The sequence below is a fragment of the Leptopilina boulardi genome, unplaced genomic scaffold (genome assembly GCF_019393585.1).
Source record: "Leptopilina boulardi isolate dan_hultmark-lab unplaced genomic scaffold, ZJU_Lbou_2.1 LbouV2_4, whole genome shotgun sequence".
Classification (NCBI taxonomy): Eukaryota; Metazoa; Arthropoda; class Insecta; order Hymenoptera; family Figitidae; genus Leptopilina; species Leptopilina boulardi.
In genome coordinates, this window is record NW_026137973.1 from 625439 (window position 1) to 646303 (window position 20865).

The 20865-nt window shown below is 27.3% G+C and overlaps 3 protein-coding genes across 5 annotated transcripts; 2 read left to right on the plus strand and 1 right to left on the minus strand.

The window, feature by feature from the left end:
* The first annotated feature begins 927 nt into the window (after positions 1–927).
* LOC127289168 (endoplasmic reticulum transmembrane helix translocase) lies at positions 928–7363 on the plus strand. Its single transcript, XM_051316963.1, has 13 exons — positions 928–1626; positions 1939–2204; positions 2287–2822; positions 2892–3074; positions 3132–3390; positions 3454–3608; positions 3666–4300; positions 4357–4546; positions 4605–4856; positions 5552–5888; positions 6012–6177; positions 6253–6396; positions 6473–7363. The coding sequence occupies exons 1-13, from the start codon at positions 1357–1359 to the stop codon at positions 6578–6580; spliced, it is 3501 nt and encodes a 1166-aa protein (XP_051172920.1). The 5' UTR covers positions 928–1356; the 3' UTR covers positions 6581–7363.
* Positions 7364–8312: 949 nt separating this feature from the next.
* LOC127289169 (sodium-coupled monocarboxylate transporter 2) lies at positions 8313–19020 on the plus strand. 3 transcript variants are annotated; one of them, XM_051316965.1, is made up of 15 exons: positions 8313–8390; positions 8984–9107; positions 9696–9888; positions 10051–10210; positions 10330–10395; positions 11149–11200; positions 11312–11379; positions 14454–14608; positions 15034–15174; positions 15398–15622; positions 15811–15994; positions 16103–16189; positions 16308–16477; positions 16563–16721; positions 16790–19020. In XM_051316965.1, exons 3-15 carry the CDS (start codon positions 9701–9703, stop codon positions 16908–16910), a joined length of 1776 nt encoding a protein of 591 aa, XP_051172922.1. In that variant the 5' UTR covers positions 8313–8390; positions 8984–9107; positions 9696–9700; the 3' UTR covers positions 16911–19020. The 3 variants fall into 3 exon arrangements, with proteins under 3 accessions (XP_051172922.1, XP_051172921.1, XP_051172923.1); XM_051316964.1 differs by having other exon boundaries at positions 8318–8697; XM_051316966.1 differs by having other exon boundaries at positions 8354–8372.
* On the minus strand, positions 11757–13220 carry LOC127289170 (uncharacterized). Its single transcript, XM_051316969.1, has 5 exons — positions 13008–13220; positions 12555–12690; positions 12300–12457; positions 11962–12074; positions 11757–11886 (listed from the first exon to the last, which is right to left on the minus strand). The coding sequence occupies exons 1-5, from the start codon at positions 13151–13153 to the stop codon at positions 11840–11842; spliced, it is 600 nt and encodes a 199-aa protein (XP_051172926.1). The 5' UTR covers positions 13154–13220; the 3' UTR covers positions 11757–11839.
* Positions 19021–20865: the final 1845 nt, after the last annotated feature.

A 20865-nucleotide genomic window follows, 5' to 3' on the forward strand; every position in this document is an offset into this window, starting at 1 on the left:
GTGGTTGGACAAATCAAGTGCACAAGTTCCAATCTAATATGTATTCTGGGTGGGGTGTTGAATTTAAGATATATAGACACTTTCACTATGGGCATCACGCAAACTGGGAATATGTGACCCATCATTGATGATGATGATTCGATCAAGAAATTCTCCACTTCCGGGGCTTTTCCTCTCGGAAGTTAATTTAAATAATTTATTTTATATTTTATTTCATGCTTATTAATAATTTTATTTTTTTGAAATTTTTCTCTATTATTTATTGTACAATATTAAAGAATATATTGGAAAAAAAATATTTATTATTTATTTATAGAAAATTATAATTTATTAATTAGACAAAATTATTTATTTAATAATAATAATTTTAATAATAACTGTGAAAGGCCTCGAAAAATTATTATTAAATTTCATAACACAGTTGGAAATATTTAACAAAATTATTTATTATTTATAAAATATTATTTATAATTTACGCCCTATTAATAATTTAATATTATTAAAACAATTATTATTATCATTTAATTGATTGTAATTTTATCAACTTTACTCTCTACAATGTTAATAAAAAACAAACAATGAAATTTGTAAATAATTTCAGTAATTATAGTTTTAATTAAATATATACAAAATATCATAAGAATTGTTTTAAAATTCTTTCACAAAATTACGATTTATCTTCATAAGAATCACTACCCTATCAATACTTATCTTACTAATAAAATAACTTCGCACTGAATCCTCCTCGAGAAGAAAAAAGAGACATTTTTTTGTCTTAAAAAAAAACAATGAAAATTCCACGATTTTTAACATTGAAGTTAACCTGAAAAAAAAACTTTTTACAATAAAATAATATATAGCAGACGAAATTGCGCGCGAGAATTATGATAGTATTTTCGAAAAACAACGCAAGGCGGCGCTTTGAAATTAAAGAAAAATGTCCGCCTGCCGCTGTCAGCAGGAAAGTGAGTCGTGGACGACGGAGAGTGACTCAAGATAAATGCGTACCATAACTTTAAGTGATCACGTTCCGGGGGGGCAAATAAAAGCATGAATTTTCCTTTGGGACGAGAGCGGTATACGAGATTATTGTAATATTAGAGGAAAAAAAAAAAATAAATTCAGGAACAACGTTTTGTTTCGCGAGAAATTTTTTCTCTTTTTTTTTTACTTATATAGTAATACACACACACTGTAGCTAAATAAATAACCCTTGGTGTGAGTATTCCCCCCCTCTCCTAAATATCACTTTTTTAATGATAGTTTTTCGTGTGTAGAAAATAAAAAAATATATATAAATTGAAAGAAAACAAATTTATATATATATATATATATATATATAAAGTATATATAGTCATGGCGACCGATTCGCTATCGTCACGGGTCGATGATTTAGTGTACAGTGTCACTCTACATAATCCATTGAGAAATATTTTTAAAGGTTGCATTTTACCATTTGTCACACTTTATTTAATTTGGATTTATTGTTGGTTATTCGTTTATGGCGTTGAGGAATATTATGATGCTGGTTTAATTGGCATTGCCGTTATTGGGGTTTTACAAATTTTTGTCTGCCTCTGTTGCCAATGGTCAGTTCACATCAATTGCTTTCTCAATTGTGTCAAGGTAATTTTTTCCTTTTTCCTTGTTCTATTATATTTTTTTTTTTTTTTTTGTTGGTTAAATAGTCCTTGGTATATGTATATATAATTTATGTGTTTTTTTTTAAACAATATGTTCTATATACATATATACGAATATGAAAAACGTGGCACAGGGAAAAAGCTTCTGCTAGCGGTTAACGGTCACGTGAAATAGCGGGAAATTTAAATTAAATTTCTTTCTTTCTTTCGTATTAAAAATATTCTAAAACAATTTTTCATTATTTTTGAGAAAAAATTAATTATTCCAATTTTAAAATTATTTCTTCTTTTCTAGGGAAGAAATCCACATGAGGCATCGTATGCAAAAGTTGTGCCAACACCAAATAATGGAAGTTCGGAACTTGTTAAATTATATCAAAGTAAAGATCAGGAACCATGGTTTATTTTTCAAAAAACCAAATATATTTGGGATTCGAATAAAAAACAATTCCAGGGTTTACAATTTCCGGTCAATCATTCAATTACACACTATTCGGAATGGAAGGGTTATCCAAGTGAACAGGAAGTCGCTGAGGCTGAAGAAAAATATGGCAAAAATAAGTAAGAAAAAGATTCTAGAATTTAAAAAAAAAAAATACTTTTGCAAATTCATTGAAAGGGGAAATTTTAATTTTTTTTGCAGATTAGATATGGAAGTACCGGAATTTTGGGAATTATTCCGTGAACGTGCAATAGCGCCATTTTTTGTATTTCAAGTATTTTGCGTTGCACTTTGGTGTCTCGATAGATATTGGTATTACAGTATATTCACATTAATTATGCTCATTATGTTTGAATGCACACTTGTTCAACAACAATTGAGAAATATGGCGGAAATTCGTAAAATGGGGAATAAACCCTATATGATAATGGTCTATCGTAATAGAAGATGGCGTCATATTTTCACTGATCAATTGGTACCAGGCGATGTTGTTTCAATAACACGTTCACAAAATGATAATCTTGTACCGTGTGATATGCTTCTTCTAAAGGGTCCCTGCATTGTTGATGAGAGTATGTTAACCGGTGAATCAGTACCACAAATGAAGGAGCCAATTGATGATATTCAGGAGAAACGTTTTCTTGACATTGAGGGTGATGATAAATTGCATATTTTATTTGGTGGCACAAAAGTTGTTCAACATTCACCGCCTAGTAAAAATTCATCCGGTCTTCGAGGTTTGTATTCGATTTTTCTCTTATTTAATGAATAAACATATTTTTACCTACTTTTTATTGGGTTTTAAGCCACTGACAATGGTTGCATTGCCTATGTGTTACGCACTGGATTTTCAACATCGCAGGGAAAATTATTGAGAACAATTTTATTTGGCGTAAAACGTGTCACGGCAAATAATCTCGAGACATTTGGATTTATTCTATTTTTACTGATTTTTGCAATTGCCGCTGCAGCATACGTTTGGATCAAGGGTATATAGTTTTTTAAATTAATGACTAGGTATTAAATTAATTTTCCTTACTTTTCAGGAAGTGAGGATCCAAATAGAAATAAGTACAAATTATTTTTGGAGTGTACGCTAATTTTAACGTCAGTTGTACCTCCGGAATTGCCAATTGAATTATCGTTGGCTGTGAATACGTCACTATTAGCATTATCAAAATTAGGTGTATTTTGTACCGAACCATTTAGAATTCCATTTGCAGGAAAAGTGGAAATTTGTTGCTTTGACAAAACGGGAACACTAACGAGTGATAATTTAGTTGTTGATGGCATTGCCGGAGTCGAGTGAGTTAGAAACTGTGAATAAAATTAAAGAACATTTTTCATTAAACATTTCTTCATTTGCAGTGGAAAGGCGGAAGTAACGGAAATAGCAGACGCTCCAATTGAGAGTATTCAAGTGCTAGCAACGTGCCATTCTCTAGTTCAATTAGACGATGGAATAGTTGGTGATCCCGTCGAGAAGGCAACACTAAAAGCCGTCAATTGGAATCTGACAAAAGGTAATAATGTTTTTAAAAGACAATTAATTGTGAACTAATCATTTTTTCGAATAATAGGCGATGCAGTAATTCCAAAACGTGGCAAATCGGCAGTTTTAAAAATAATTCAACGTTTCCACTTTTCTTCGGTGTTAAAACGAATGAGCGTTGTTGCTGGTTACACTAATGTTGGATCGTCTGATGTTCAATTTATCGTCACAGTGAAGGGAGCACCGGAAACATTAAAACCAATGTTTAGTTCGATACCAGATAATTATGATGAAGTTTATTTATCATTGTCACGTCGTGGTGCTCGTGTTTTAGCTCTTGGACATAGAAAATTACCGAGTGCATTGTCACATCAGGATTTAAGAAAATTGACTCGTGAAGATTTTGAAGTAAATTTGGATTTTGTTGGATTTGTCATTATTACTTGTCCATTAAAACCAGATTCAAAGTCTGTAATAAAAGAGATACAAAATGCATCGCATTCGGTTGTTATGATCACTGGTGATAATCCACTAACTGCTTGTCATGTGAGTCGGGAATTACATTTCACGAGGAAGGGAACTATTTTGATTTTAACGGAAGTTCAAGGTTCATGGCTATGGCAAAGTGTTGAAGGTGATATCGAAGTCGATTTACATCCAAAGAAGGGAAGTTTCAAGGGAAAGAAAATTTGGGAGGTTTATGCTCTTTGTGTAACAGGCGAGGTATGTATTATAAAAATGAAACTAATTTTGATTTACTTTAATTATATTCTTCGTAGGGTTTAAATTATCTGAAATTGAACGAGAAGGCACTGCTTAAAAAATTACTACCACACGTTGTTGTTTTTGCACGTTGTGCTCCTAAACAGAAGGAATTTATTGTTACTTCATTGCAAGATATGGGATACACGACTCTAATGTGTGGAGATGGAACAAACGATGTTGGAGCGCTAAAACACGCCCAAGTTGGTAAGTAGTCTTTCGATATTTTCTTCTTTTCAATATTAACAAATATTTTTCATTTTAGGTGTGGCAATTTTATCTAGTCCTCCCGAGAGTGCGTCCTCGGAAAAACGCAATAGTACGCCATCGACGCCAATTGCAAATTCACCACAAAATAGTCAATTAAATACTGTTGGTCAACAGTCGAATGTTAGAAGTAATTTGCAGAGATCATTAATGAAAGAACTTGAGGAACAGGATCAGGCTGTAATTGTAAAATTGGGAGACGCATCGATTGCAGCACCATTTACCAGTAAATGGTCATCGATTCAGTCGAGTATGTTTTCATTTTTTATAAATTAAATATTTTTTTCTCTCTGTTTTAGATGAATGGTTGGGGATACTTTTTCAACACTGCTCTTAAAGAGTGCCCGCATTTGTCTCTATTAATCATTATCTCGTGCTTCTTAAAACCAACAAATAAAAAACTGCTGACAATTATCATTTTAAATTCATAACGAAAGCCTCGAGCTTCTTAAAACCAACAAAATAAAAAAAAATTCTACTTTTAACGAAAACATAGACATAGAGAAACGGCGATGATTTGGCAAATCTCATTAAACTTTAGTTGACAGCAAAAGCCTCGAGCTTCTTAAAAATTTGAATAAAAAACAGTTTTTATATTATAAACAATTCGCAACCAAAATTAGTTCGTGGATTCAATCCGTAGAACGCAATGTGCGTTCGAAATGTCGATGTTCATGTATCATATAATTCACTATATGACACGCAAATATCTACGATGAATAATTTCTTTCAAAAATTCATTTAAGTTTCTAAATACAGTGAAACCCACGTATAGCGGATCCGCATAATTCGGATTCCCGCTTACATCGGATTTTTTTTCGGTCCCTTGAAATATACGTTGGTTTCACTGTACAAGTTTTTAAAAAATTCGTCTTAGTAAATAACTTTTTTAGAACTTCTTTTTAGAAAACATCTTTTTTCATTTTAAATTTCTCTTTTTTGCAGTTTGCCACATAATCAAACAAGGTCGTTGCACATTAGTGACGACATTGCAAATGTTTAAAATTCTTGCATTGAATGCCTTAATATTGGCCTACAGTCAATCAGTTTTATATCTGGATGGCATTAAATTTAGTGACAAACAAGCGACATTGCAGGGTATTTTACTTGCCGCATGTTTTCTCTTTATATCACGCTCAAAACCATTAAAAACTTTATCAAAACAACGACCACTGCCAAATATTTTTAATTTCTATACCGTTCTAACGGTCCTTCTACAATTTGCTGTACACTTTTGTTGTCTCATCTTCCTTGTACGTGAGGCTGCAATTATCTCTCCAAAGTGAGTAGAGAAAAATTTAACTACTTATGGTACCATTTTTTTTTAAGTACGGAATAGCGTTAAATCCCTAACAATAGCTCTGGATTCAAACAATAAAATAAAATGAGAATTTTTCTAATTTAGGAATGATACATTGTCGGCAATACTTGCACCTAAAAATGTCACTGAAACATCGTCAACAGACGATTATTACGATGAGGAGGAGCCATTTGAGGCGAATATTATTAATAGTACTGTGTATATAATTTCAATGGCACTTCAAGTTGCGACTTTTGCCATTAATTATAGGGTGAGTAAATTTTTTTTCGGTGGAAATCATTTAGTAATTAAAAAAAAGACACAAATTATTTTTCATTCAATTTAGGGTCAACCATTTATGGAAAGTCTTATGGAAAATAAATCTCTTCTCTATTCACTTGTTGGATGTTCTATTGCAATTTTGGCTCTTGCTTCCGGATTAATACCGGACACTGCCCGCGAGTTTGAAATTGTCGATTTTCCAAGTGATGTGAGTTGAAAAAATTGAAAAAATTTTATTTTTCTAAAAGAAATTTTTGAATTGAATTTTTTCTTCTTTTTTCTAGTTCCGGAAAACATTGATAACAACATTAGTTGCCAATTTTCTTTTGGTCTATATGGTTGATCGAGTTTGCCGCTGGTTATTTGGCGAAGGAAAACACGAAAAACTGTGATTAAAGTAATTTGTTTTTGCTTAATAGCAATATTATTAGAGGAAAAAAAATTTTCCCTGCGCAAAAAAATTGTATAAAAATTTTTGCATGGGCAACGAAAAAAAATACAAAAAGCACATTTACATATTTTTCGCATACATCGATATCATAATTTTGTACTTTACATTTTTTTCACTTATTTAAAACTCGAGATAATTAATAGTAATAATAATTTATCGAAGGGGTAAAAATATATATAATTTTGAAATCACTTTTTTCTTTACAAAATAAAAAAATTTATTCTCATGGGAGAAAGAAAGGAATTTTTACCTTAAAAAATAAAAATTTTCTCCTTTAAAAATAAAGAAAATAAAAAAACATTTCATTTTTACGCAGCTTAAAAAAACATTTTTGAAACTTAGATCTCAATTAATATCATCATCGTAAATATTGTAAATAATTCTGAAAAATAAGAATTTTTTTTTACATTCCGTATATAGTGAATCTTTTCTCTTGTTTCGAATTGTAGTAAAATTTTATTTTTCTTTTATATATATATATATATATATATATATATATATATATATATAAATATCTGTACATGTTTTTGATTGTATGTACCAAGTTTTTTAAATTGTTGAAAAAAAAAAAAAAATATTGAAATGGAAACACGAGCGACGACAATGAATTTTTCTGTAAGACAAATGATAAAAGAAGAAGAAAAAAAAGAAACAAAGTATGTTTGAAAAATACTTTTAGCAAACATAATAATAATTATTCTGTAAGATAAGCGTGACTGATAGTTTGCGTTGTGAAATAAAAAAAAAATTTTTTTAATAAATTTATGAATAGATTGTATTTGTAAAGTTAAATTGTGTATATATACATATATATCAACTTGCAATAATTTCTCTGTTTAAATAAACATCATTCCTTGATGTGGATGTTTTATCAAAAAAAAAAGAAGTTTATTATTCCTTTTTTTGTTTATGCATTTATTTTCAGGTTTTCGTCCTTAGGGACTAAACTAGCTATTTTTGGCCCTAGGGAACAAAATAACTTTTGATTTTAAGTAGTTTTTTTTTAGCAGTTATTATTTTTTAATTAAAGTGTTTTTTAAATGAAAGAAAAATGATTTTCCTTGTCTTGTTTTTATGTAATTATATGTTAATTTTTAACACTTTGGTCATAAAGGAATATATTTAAATTATCTCTATTTTTCATGATTCACATCTGGAAATATTATAAAATCAGAAAAAAATTTTAATTCCAAGAAATTTTGAGTTAACTGCAAAAAATAAAATTTTAATTGTTACCACATAATGTGACCTTGTCTTTAATTCGTCATATGATAATGCAACTTTTAATTATAATCTCTTTCAAGTGCATTATAGTTTTGTAATATTTGTATTCTTAAATAGAAAAAAAAAAATTACAGTACTCATGTGCTAATTTTTTCTTTTTTATTTCGATTATGGAAATTTTTTTAAATTTTAATTTATTTTTGTAATTTTTATTATTATAATATATAATTTTATTTTTTCAAAAAAATTTTAGTTATTTTTTTATCTTTTTATTTAAATGAAAAAAAAATATTCGCGATTAGCAAATGGAAATGTTTCGCGAGCGCGACATTTATCAATGAGAACAAATTGCAATGAATTCCATTGTGGGAAAAAAAATTCAAAAGAAGGTGAAAAAAAAAAATGTATTTTTTTTCTGATTGTAAATTGTGAGTAGGACAAATGAGGCGCGTCGATCGAGCAGCGATCAGCGAACCGGTTACCAGTCGTGGCTCGTCATCTGTCTCGTGGTCATTACATTTTTCAAAGTATCTTGTATATATACACACACTAAAAATGAAAAACAGATGAACACATTTTTTTCATCTCCCATTTACAAAGTGTTAAAAATAAAAAAAATTATTAAAATTTTCAATAAAGTGCCATTTATTTTTGAAAAAAAAATACATTTTCTAATTTTTTTTCTATAATTAAAAGTGCTTTATGGAAAATTTTAGTTTTACTGTCAAGTCACTCGGAATAAAGTCCAATTTAAAAAATATTTTTAAAAAAACTTTCACTTAATTTTAATTTATAGTAAAAAATTTTTTTCGCTGTTTTTTATATTTCTAAGAGGTAAAAAATAATTTAAAATTTAAAAAAATTGTTTATAAAAATTAAATTATTAATTAAAATTAGTGTAATAGTTAATTAAAGTAGTAAATATTTATTATTATTATTATTGTTATTATTATTTAAAGTAAATTATTCATTACAAAACAAAAATATGAATGAGAAAATAATTTCTATTTAGAAAGTAAAAGTAAAAAAAAAATATAAATAGAAGAGAAAATTTTATATACGAAACACACGTGGTTTTATTTATTGAAAAGTGATAAGATTTTTTTTTCATTTCTAAAAGTTGTAAACTTGTGAAATGTGACAATATATGTAAAAAAAATTTAAGTGATAAAGTTTATCTTTTCGTTTGGTGTGTGGAAGTCTACGTTTAAACTAAATTTACAGAAGATCTATTTATATATAAGGTAAAAAAGGAAAGACTCAAATTTTGCGTACATGCGACTGACATACAAACACAGCTGATTACATATTAAAAAAATTTTTTTTTGTTTATTAGAATTTTTTTTAATAATTTTAAATTTAAAAATATTTTAAATATAATTTTTTCAATTTTTTTTTTCTAATTTAATTATTTTAAAAAAAATTAATTATGTTGAAAAATTAATATAAAAATTTATTGTTGGTTTTGGAAAAAAGTGATAAAAACCTTTTATTAGAGAAACAAAGAAATTATAAATAAACTTTAAGTAATAAACTCATTTACTTCAATTAGTAGACGTTAAAGAATTCCATAATCGTCAGTACTTAATGTTTCTTGACTCATTAAAAAAATATCTTTCTTCAATTTAATTTAAATGAAGTTAAAAATTTTCATTTAAAATCATATTTTTAATTATTTTTAAATCTTTTTTTTTTATTATTTAAATTATTAATAAATTTTTATCAATTTATTGCAATTAAAATAAATTAGATAATTTTCATTACAATATTAATAAAAATTAGTTATAAAAAGAATTGAAAAATTATTAAATTTTTTTTTTTTCTTTATTAAGAAAAAATGGGACAATTTGAAGAGAGATCTTACTTTCATTGGGCGGATTGGTTGGTTTTTGCCACAATGTTATTAATTTCCGCAGCCGCGGGAATTTGGCATTTCAAAAAAGCACAAAAATCAAATACTGAAGTTTATTTATTGGGTGGAAAAGGCATGAGTCTTTATCCAGTATCAGCTTCTCTTGTTGCAAGGTAAAAAAAAAAATTTATTTCTAAAAAATATTTGAAAATTTAAATTAAAAAATTTAAATTTAATTTAAAATTTAAAAAAATTTTAATTTATTTAAATTTTTACATTTAAATTATTTAAATCAATAAGAAAAATAAACAATTTTTTTTTTAAATTCATTACAGTTTTATATCGGGTGTAACAATTTTGGGCACACCAGCGGAAATTTACAATTTTGGTACGCAATATTGGATAACAATAATTTCAATTTTATTCTCTGGAATTGGAGTTGCACTCGTTTATCTTCCAGTTTTTTTCACCCTAAAACTTAATTCCGCTTACGAGGTAACAAAAAAAAACAATTTTGCAAAAATAAAATTTAAATAATTTTTCCATTAAAAACTACTTCTCATTTTTAGAAAAATATAAATAAATAATTCATTTTTATTAATTAATTTTTGCAGTATCTTGAGCTGAGATTCAATTCTTCAGTGAGAATTTTAATATCTCTCATTTTTGTGATCGATGTGGTAAGAAAATATTTTTTTTTCATTTTCAATTTTAATTATACTTATTACTAAAAAAAAAAATAACATTGAATTAATCGGTGATTAATGATTAAATAAATATTTAATGAAAATTGGTAGAAAAAAAAATTTCCAGACACATTTAATTTGAGGACAAGTGAGAGCGAGGTCATCGTACTAAAGAGAGTTAAAGTACAAAATTAACATAATTGTGGGCATTATAAAGTCGAAGAAAAATAAAGGCACTTTGTATTTTCTCGACGCTAAATTTTATTTGAGAAAAAATTGTTTCTTTCAATTTATTATCAAATTTTTTTATTTTATTTTTTTTTTAATTTTAATTTTTCATTTATTGAAAAAAAAAATAATTTTATAACTTGAGAAAAACAAAAAAAGAAGCTTTTTCCAGAATGTTAAGTAATTTTTACTAATTTGTGTTAGGAATGTAAATTTATAAAATTTAAACATTAAAATTTCACGGTAAAATAAGTTTAAAACTGCTGGGAATCGATTTATAAGAAAAGCCAATGAAAATAAAGTATTTTGTATCGATATCTCTCGATCTTACAAAAAACTAAACTGGCGGGAAATTCAAATCAAAAAATGTTTCATAATTAAATTTTTCAAAATTTATAAAAAATAAAAAAATTTTTTAACATTTAAAGAACCAGTTTTTCAAAATGCTAAAAAAATAAAATTTTTAACAAATTAAAAACAATTTATTTTTAAATAATTAAAATAAAAAATTATTTTCAGGTTCTTTATCAATCGATTGTGATTTACGTTCCTGCATTGGCGTTAAATCAAGGTAAAATAAAAAATTATCGTCTGTTGATTAAAGTGTATCATCATTCTTTTATCTTGAAAAACGTTTTGATAATATATATGTCTCACTAATGTTAAATATTGATCTTTGTAGTGAGTGGAATAAATGTTCATTTAATCGGCACAATCGTCTGCCTGACATGCGTCTTTTACACAGTGTTGGTGAGTTTTATATCAATTTTTTTTTCTATTAACATCAATGAACGTTGCAATAAAATTTAATGAATCCCCACATACACAATTCAATTGTCAACAATTTACAATATTGATATATACTTTTATCTCAACCTGATTTCTCCAATTTATCACAACTATAATCGCAACTATAAAAAATAATTTTTAATTTTTCAATTTACTAAATAATTTTATTTTTTTTTTTAAAAAAAAAAGAAAATTAATATATAAAAATTGAAGAAAAATATTCTACAAAAAAAAAATTTCTGACTTATCGACCGATGGTAAAATAGAGTTCTTTATTACCATCAGTCGGTAAAAACTATCATTGTTAAGAAAGTAAATAATTGTACAAAGTTACAATATTTTTTTTTATAAAATTAGGTTTTATTTTAGAAAAATATTTATATAATGTAGATTTAAGAACAAAAAAGCTACAAAGAAACGTTCAAGAAATATTTGTCTTCGACAAGGTTTCGGTAAATCTTAGAATATCTGCAACAAATTTATCATTTAAATAACACAGTTTTTCAATATTTAAGGAAAGCAATTTAATAACCAAATACTCACTTTCAATTTTTATTTTCCAATAATAATTGATATTAAAAGATTTTTCAAAATTTGTGATTGTATCCTCGTTTGTATAATCAATAGAATTAAAATTTTCATTTACCTCACGAAATCTGTTTATTATCAGGAAAAGTATATATCCTAATTATATAAAAAAATTTAAAAAGATATTTGTCAACAGTTGATAAAGTAGCTTCTAAACTTACCGGCCGATGGTAAAGTAGATTTCTTCATTACCATCAGTCGGTATAATATAAAATAAATTTTATCTTTTTTTTTAAACTTTTTTTCTAAAAAGAAAACCTCTATATTATCGAGTATAATAATAAAAAGGATACAGTAACGGATAATAATTCTGAGACTCTTTTGCCCAAAGAAGCAATTTTTCTAATCTTGGAATCATTGGAGTGCCACTGATTAATTGTTTCATTCCTAAATCTTTAAGCGAGACATTATTCCTCGCTTCCTTGAGTCTTGTAAATTTATTTTTTAATTCCTATCATGTAAAACGGTGAAAAAGATTAAATAATTTTAATTTAACAAAAAAAAAAAATTAAGTAAACCGATGAAAAAGTTTTGAAAATTTTATTGACCTGATTGACATTATTTAGTCGATTCAAAGAATTTCCAAGATTCGCAATTTCATTTTGAATTGCACGAAAAACTTTTAAAACTAATTTTTCCTTTAAACCCTCTTGTTTATAAATTTCAGTCTGATCTGCTTCGACACTGCACAAAAAAATGTAAAATAAATATTTTTTATTTAAAAATTATTAAAATTATTATTATATTTTCAGTCTTGTATTAAAAATTTAATTTTTTGTCCCCCATTTTTTAACACAATAAACTTACGCCCCTGGTTACAGTGTCGTAATATGCAATAGAATTTATAAATTAATTTCTGTATAAAAATTTATGTTCTAATTATTGTTAATATTATAAAAAAATATTTAAATTTCAAAAATATTAAAAAGTTACAAAAAATTTTTTAAAAAAATGAATTTTATTAGAAAAAACAAAAAATTTTGATATAACCTCTAAAATACCTTGTCAAAAGTTGATACTGTTCACATAGACGTTTTAAGACATTTATTTGTTGTTTTACACTTAAAATTTCATTGTTCCATGTATCTGAGACAATTTTTAAATGTAAATAATATTTTAAAATAGATTTATACAGTAATTTTTCCATTTTTGAAACAGTGTTACCAATATCGACGTTTATCAACAACACGAGAAAACACGTGCTTGATGTACAGTAGTGTTCATTAAAATTTTTGACTCACTAACTCAGGGTCGTGTCAATAAAAATTTTTTAATAAAAATTAATTTAAAAAATTTTTCCAAATTATTAATTAATTATTATTATTAAATATATTTTTGTTTTTTAATTTTAATTATTATTATTTATTGTTAATAAAATAAAATTTCAAACTACTGACAGCAGAAATAAAAAACTTCTTATTTGCCAACCGTTGGTATAGTAGAATTACTCCTTACCATCAGTGGGTACGTCATTTTTTTTTTAAATTAAATTTATTTTAATAAAAAATTTTTTTTAATCTTCTCGAAGCCAATAAAATAAGATACAACATTGAAATTTTGTTGACTAATTTAAAATACTTTTTATTATTAATGGCGCGAAATTTAAAAATTAAAACTAATTTTTTCATTGATTTCAAGAATGTTTCAATTTTTTTTTTCGTTTTTTAATATTTATGTTTTATTGTATATATAAATTTGGAAATGATGAAAATTTCAGTTTACTTAATCACTTTTCAAACAAGAATCTCGCGACGATGATAAGAATTTCTGTCAAATCTAGTGAAATATATTTATAGACGGAAACCAAGAGCCTCAACAATGGAAGCCGGAAAACAATGGTAAACCATGTCGAGAGGCTGGTTGGGTCACAAAAGCCCGACTCGTGAAGTGATTAATGCGTCGTGCATGTAATTATCCGAGCAATTTGTTGAGCCTCGCATTAACGAGAATTTATCGCGAATGAATGACTCTTTGCAAATTGTTTACCAGATTTTGCAGGGGGGCTTTAATGCAAACAATGTCATGATATTTAGCAACTATCCTCTGTTATATATTATTTTTATTGCGAAAATTAAATTTATAACTCAATTTTCTCAAAATTTAATTTAAACAATATTTTTTTTTTAGAAATTTAGTGAATTTTTAACTTAAATGATTTTATTTTTTGAATTTCTAGTAAAAAAATTTCGTTTTTTGTGGTTTTTCATTTTTAAATTTTTCGTGCAAATTAGGTTTTTAAAATTTCACTTAAAATTTTTTTGTCAAATGAAGCTTTTTAAATTTCTCGCCAGAAGTTTGTAACAATCATTTGGCGGCAAATTTAAATTAATTTCAACGACTTTTCGTTTCTGAATAGATAAATAATTCCTTTCTTTCAATAAATAATTTTTTACTAAAAAAAAAGGGATTTACATTATTAGTTGATAAAAAAAAAATTATAATTTCAGGGTGGTTTAAGAGCAGTTATCTGGACAGATGCTCTTCAAGTGGCTGTGATGGTCACTGCTGTGATAACTGTGACAGTATTAGGAACAATTTATATTGGTGGGCCTTCAATTGTTTGGCAGAAAGCTCAAGATGCCAATAGAATTCAATTTCTTAAGTAATTTTTTAAAAATTAAAATAATAAATTAGATAATAGATAATAATGAATATTAAGATATAGAAAAATTTGTAACCAGTAAAAAAAAATGTATATTTCTTTCAAAAGAAATATTTTGATTTTCAAAACTTTCGCGCCACTATATGCGGCGAAATTATGGCGCACTCACACCTTTTTTGGCTGCCTGCGTGCCTGCCAGTTACCATGGCAACGCATGAGTGTGAGTGAGACAGAAAATTTGAATATTCAAATTTTTAAATTTTCTGTCGCACTCACTCTCATGCGTTGCCATGGTAACCTGCAGGCAGCCAAAAAGGTGTGAGAGCGCCTTTATGCATATACATTTGGCGGGAGATTTAAATTGAAATTAAAAAATTCTTTTCAATATAAAAGTTTAATTATAAAATTCATTACATTTTTTTTAGCTTTGACCCGTCTCCTTACACGAGACACACAGTATGGACTGTTTTATTTGGATCATGGCTATACAGTATGGGTTATATTTCTGTAAATCAAACAATGGTCCAAAGATACACTTCTTTGAAAGATATGAAAACTTCAAAACTGTAAGTGAGTATTCACAACTTTTTCAATGTCATATAATTATTTTTGTTATTATTATTATTATTATTATTATTATTATTATTATAACTTTTTAAAATTATAATTATTGTTTTTATTAATGTTTTAAGTGTTTTTTTACTTTATTTAAAAATTGTGTAAAAACTTTTATACTTGAAAATGAAAAAAAATTTATATTTAAAAAATTTTTTTCTCTTTTAATCGGAGATCTATAGCAATTTTTACGATTGGCGTAATGGCGTTCATTTCATTGTGCTGTTGGTGTGGACTTGTTCTACTCGCTTGGTGGTCACCACCAAAATGCGATCCAAGAGCAAGTGGACTAATTATTGCTGACGATCAACTTTTGCCCGCTTATGTTATGGAAATTGCTGGAAAATTTCATGGGGTACCTGGACTTTTTATTTCAGGTGTTTTTGGAGCCGCACTAAGGTATAATAGAAAAAGAAAAATTTTATTTTAGAAAATAATGTTTAAAAATTCATTCAACATTAAAAAATTTCTGAAATTTAATTTATTTTTTAAGTGTTTAATTTTTAATTTTTTTTTAAATTTGTTTACTGTGTTTTTAAATGTATATATTGTTTTTGTTTTAATGTATGAAATTAATTAATTTATAGCACATTATCGGTAGGACTTAATTCAACATCAGTGGTTCTATTAGAGGATTTTGTTAAGGGTTACTTTAAATTGAAACCCACAGATCGATGCGCAAGAATATTTGTTAAAAGTATCATCATTATTCTTGGACTACTTGCGCTTGCACTACTTTTTCTTATAGAAAAATTAGGAGGTGTTCTCTCGGTATTTATATAATAAATTATTATTTATTTTTTATAAAAAATTATTTTGAAAAAAAAAACAATATTGTGATTGAAATATTTTTAAAAATTAATTTTTTTTTAATCATAGGTGACAAGTAGTTTGGCTGCTATTGCTGCTGGAACTTCTTTTGGAGTTTTTACTCTTGGTATGCTTTTACCCTGGACTAATTCTAAGGTAAACAGAGCACACGAAAAAGAAAAAATTTGTTTGCGAAAATATAAAAAAAAAATATTAAAATAAATTAAAAAATTGTAATTTTTTTGTCCCTTCAAAAAAAAAAAAAAAAAAACAGGGCGCTCTTGCTGGCGTAATTGCAGGATTTTTGTTATCTGGTTGGGCAAGTCTTGGGGCAAATGCTGCCATTGGCTCTGGTATTGTGATACCAAAAAAATTGCCCGTCGATTATTCATATTGTCCCGGAAATGTCAGTGACGCTTTTTTGAATCAATTTAAACACATTAAGTAAGTTTTTGCTTTTGTAAATAATTATTTTTGTATTAATAATTTTGTAATTTATAAACTTTTTTTGTTAATTAATTTTTTTCAGTGAAGAGAGCGTGTTTCCTCTCTACCGACTTTCTTATCATTGGTTTGCTGGTTTGGGAACTATAACAGTTATTGTGGTGGGGGGAATTGTCTCTTGGTTAACAGGACCTTTAGATCCTTCTTCAGTCGATAGGTCTTTGCTTTCACCAGTAATTCACAAGTAAGATTTTTTTACGCTTTTTTTAGTTAAAAAAAAATATTTTAAATAAAAAAATTGTTTTTGAATAGATGGCTACCAAAACCAGCTTACTATGACAAAAGTGGCAATTGGAGGCGGCCGTCGAGTCAATTTTCCGATTTTATAAATCATAGACGACAAAATACAAATAGTGAAGTAACTAATTTTTAATTTTAATATATTATATGCAAAAAATGTATTTTTTCAATTTAGCGAAATTTAAATTCCGCGTTTTAAATATTACTGACAAATTACGATTCGATCTATTGAGTCGGCGCAGTACAATTTCTCTTTAATAGATTTTGAGGTTATGTTAAAACCTCCAAATTCAATTCTTCTGGAAATTTCTTTTTTATGACAATAATTTTTTTTGAAATTTTACAAAATCAATATTACAAAATTAAATTATTTTTAAAGTATAATAATTGGTTAAATAAATAAAAAGATTCTAAAAAAATTTTTTTTTTATAAAAATTTTTTAAGTAAACAATTTTTTTTTCTCACATAGTTAAAATTTTATAGCAAAACATTCTCTCTTTTTTTTTGTGCCTAAATTAAGTCACCCTGAGGTTTGTGATTTTAAATATGATTTTCCATCGTGTGGCAAATGTCGAGTTGACACCCGAGTTCTGTAACTGAGTTTGTTCGGTTTTCAAGCTCTGGTGATTTTCAGTCGTCCGTGATTCTCCAGAAGCCAAAGATCAAGTGCCCTCGGGATATTTCGTCTAACTCGTTAACGAATAAGAAATCATGTTAAATTTTCTATTAGAAATCAAAAAAACTTTTTTCCCCGGATAACATGAAAATCAAAATCTATTTTGCAAAAAAAAAAAGAAAAAAATTCAAACCAATTTTGTTTCTCTTCCAAACACAAAAAAAATCTTTTTTAAAATTATTTTTCTCTTGAATTTTTTAATATTTTTTTTGTCCAAAATTGAAAAAAAAAATTTAATTAATTTTCTAATTAAAAAATTATTATTTTATTCTATTTTCTTTCAATTTTTCGATTGGTTTTTGTTTTTTTTCTCACATAAAAATGGAAAAATTGTTTAAATTAACGTAATTAATAACAAAAAAAAATATGGAGTTAGTTTTTTTTAGAAAAAATAAAAAAAAAAATTGTTTTCGAAATTTTGTCACGGTCTTTCGTAATGCAAGAGAGACTAATTTGGAATTAATGTAGTGAACTATAGGTGGATGTGCATGGAAGAGACACGTCGTTGGTTGAATAGAGTTAGTTTGAGATAGTTAGCGGGCCTTCAGAAATACAATCGGCCACGATTGGCGGGCCTACAATCACATGTCCCATTATATGAAAATTAACGCCTTCGTCTTGTAAATGCACATTTTAATCAAGCGTTACTTCATTAAAAAAAAAAAAAAAAAAAATATCCCCATTTTATGCCACACCATGCCAAAAACATTTCCCTAAAAATAATAACATTTTTACTTCAATTTTGTAAAAAAAAAAGATTTTTCAATTCTAAAATTACAAAATAATTAAAAGAAAATTTTTACCAGTATTTTATTTATTTTAATTTCTAAAATTGTATTTTTATTTCTTTCTAGAAATTGACTTTTTAAGTTTATATTTTAAATTTCCCGCGCTCTAATTTTTTTTTTACAAAAAGGCGGGAAAATTTTAATTATTTAAAAATGTTTCTTTAAAAGAGAAAAAAAAATTGTTTACACAACATTTTAGAAAGACACATGTATATGTTGGATGAGTAAAGACTGACTAATTTCCAGGAGGTTTGAATTTGGATAAGAGATTAATTTATAAGGGCCCAAACGTTGTTGAGTCGAAACCTCAGATCAAATATCGTCGCGCTCAGTGAAAGAGAGAGAGAGAGAGACTGACGGAATAGCTAATTTATCAATTCTTCGGTTCGGTTGGCTTCGATTCCTATCACTGTTTGCAATGTCGTGCAAACAGACACGGAAATTCCTCAACGAATGTATCATATTTGAACGTAAACCAAGTCCTTTAAGCTCAAAATGAGGAAAAGCAACGTCTCTCTCTCTCTCTCTCTCTCATGATTCACCTGACAAAATTTATTATTTATTTTTCGATTTGCAAAAAAAGATTCAAACATTTAAAAAAAATTTAAGAATTATAATCAGTTTTTTTATTATTCAATACTATAATACCACAATTGTACTTAGGAGAAACAAAGTAAAAATATTTTTTTCTAATTATATACAAACGTAAGTTACATAGAATTTAAGTATTTGTATTTTAGATGAATTTTGTAAATAAATTTGTTTCCATAAATTTGAATTTCCCGCGCTTTTTTCAAGTTTGGTAAAATTTGATATTAACACTTGGCTAATTAAAAAATTGTCTATAAACAAATACGAGTAATAATGATAGTAAAAAATAATTACATTAGAAATGAGGGGGAAAAAAGGTTCATATTTCAAGGCTAGAAAATTTAGTTGAACCAACACACACACACATAGATAGATAGAGAGAGAGAGAGAGAGACAGATAGATAGATAGAGAGAGAGAGAGAGAGAGAGAGAGAGAGAGAGAGAGAGAGAGAGAGAGAGAGAGAGAGAGAGAGAGAGAGAGAGAGAGAGAGAGAGAGAGAGAGAGAGAGAGAGAGAGAGAGAGAGAGAGAGAGAGAGAGAGAGAGAGAGAGAGAGAGAGAGAGAGAGAGAGAGAGAGAGAGAGAGAGAGAGAGAGAGAGAGAGAGAGAGAGAGAGAGAGAGAGAGAGAGAGAGAGAGAGAGAGAGAGAGAGAGAGAGAGAGAGAGAGAGAGAGAGAGAGAGAGAGAGAGAGAGAGAGAGAGAGAGAGAGAGAGAGAGAGAGAGAGAGAGAGAGAGAGAACTGTCATCCAATGTTGAAATGGCGAAGGCAAGCAAGACATTAAGCGTAATGAATTACCAACCGTGGAGGAGCAATGTGTCTTAATTAAGGCCTGTGGCACAATAATTATGTAATTAGGCATTGTTTGCCGACGACCAGTTTCTAATCACAATCCTCGCTCGCGCTATTGCAAATTCTGTCTCTCTTGTTCTCAAAATTCTCATGTTGCTCGTATTCTGTTTTTTATTTTAAAAATTGCTTTAATTAGTCAAGAACAATGTTTATCCTAATTAAGATCACATTTATTTCATTAATTAGTCATTCTAAATTACAAGAAAAAAGGAAGAAAAAAAAATTAAACAATTTGGCTCAATGGATACTATGTTCGACCGTTCAATTTACCAACCCGGGTTCAAATCCTCCCAGAGGAGATTTTTTTGATTCCAGTTAGTGAGTTAATAAAAACCAATTTTTTAAATATTAAAAAAATGATTAAATTAGAAAAGGGAATGAATATATCAAAATGTAAATAGAAATAATGAACGTTTTGAAATTTTGCAAACATGTTTTCATTACCCAACGAGGCAAAATAAACAGAGGGGGATTGAATGTTTCTTCGAAATAGTATTTACTTGATTCGCACATTAATATTTATACTTGAAATCAAATTCTCTCTATAGGTCTTAGATGAAGGGAGAGGAGCAAACTATAGTCGCACCTAAAACGTAAGACAAACACAGTGGTGCCTCAATAAGCTTTCCGAAATTTCTCAACACCTGCCTAGAAACCCCTTATTTCACCCCTTATTCCCATCCTACTTCATCCCCTCCACTCTTAAAGTATGTTAGAACCCTCTACATAACAGAATTGCAGTTTCATATGAAAATTTACACTGCGCCTAAACCACAGATTCATGATCCGTGAATATTACAGGATTAAGAAAGATATAGAAATTATGAGGGGTGGAAGGAGGATGATTCTAAAACAAATCTTATGTGCAAAATCTTACAAGTACATATATATTAAGAAGAAAAAAAACGAAACAATTTTAACAAAAGAAAAAGAAAATTAATTTTTTCTGTTTTTTGTAATATAAATACAAATTACAGTGAAATAATGATAAATTCTATAATAATTTCATTTTTAACCCAAGTGTCTCTTGTATGAAAATAAAAGAAAAAAACGTTAAAAATGAAAAAAAAAAACTGTTTAACTAATCAGTTTGGATTCGAATCCTCCGAGAAACGAATTTTTTTTCTTTCTCAAAAACCTCCCATTTAGCTATATAGTTAAGTATTTATAAGTCCTAAATTT

Bases quoted from the DNA above. Each gene is read 5' to 3' on its own strand.
- LOC127289168 (XM_051316963.1), top strand. From the start codon at position 1,357: ATGGCGACCGATTCGCTATCGTCACGGGTCGATGATTTAGTGTACAGT. The intron at 3,391-3,453 runs GTGAGTTAGAAA...CTTCATTTGCAG, and splicing joins GATGGCATTGCCGGAGTCGA to TGGAAAGGCGGAAGTAACGG. The intron at 3,609-3,665 runs GTAATAATGTTT...TTCGAATAATAG, and splicing joins CAATTGGAATCTGACAAAAG to GCGATGCAGTAATTCCAAAA.
- LOC127289169 (XM_051316965.1), top strand. From the start codon at position 9,701: ATGGGACAATTTGAAGAGAGATCTTACTTTCATTGGGCGGATTGGTTG. The intron at 11,201-11,311 runs GTAAAATAAAAA...TGATCTTTGTAG, and splicing joins TGCATTGGCGTTAAATCAAG to TGAGTGGAATAAATGTTCAT. The intron at 15,623-15,810 runs GTATAATAGAAA...ATTAATTTATAG, and splicing joins GTTTTTGGAGCCGCACTAAG to CACATTATCGGTAGGACTTA.
- LOC127289170 (XM_051316969.1), bottom strand. From the start codon at position 13,153: ATGGAAAAATTACTGTATAAATCTATTTTAAAATATTATTTACATTTA. The intron at 12,458-12,554 runs GTCAATAAAATT...TTTACATGATAG, and splicing joins GACTAAATAATGTCAATCAG to GAATTAAAAAATAAATTTAC. The intron at 12,075-12,299 runs GTATCCTTTTTA...GATAATAAACAG, and splicing joins CAGAATTATTATCCGTTACT to ATTTCGTGAGGTAAATGAAA.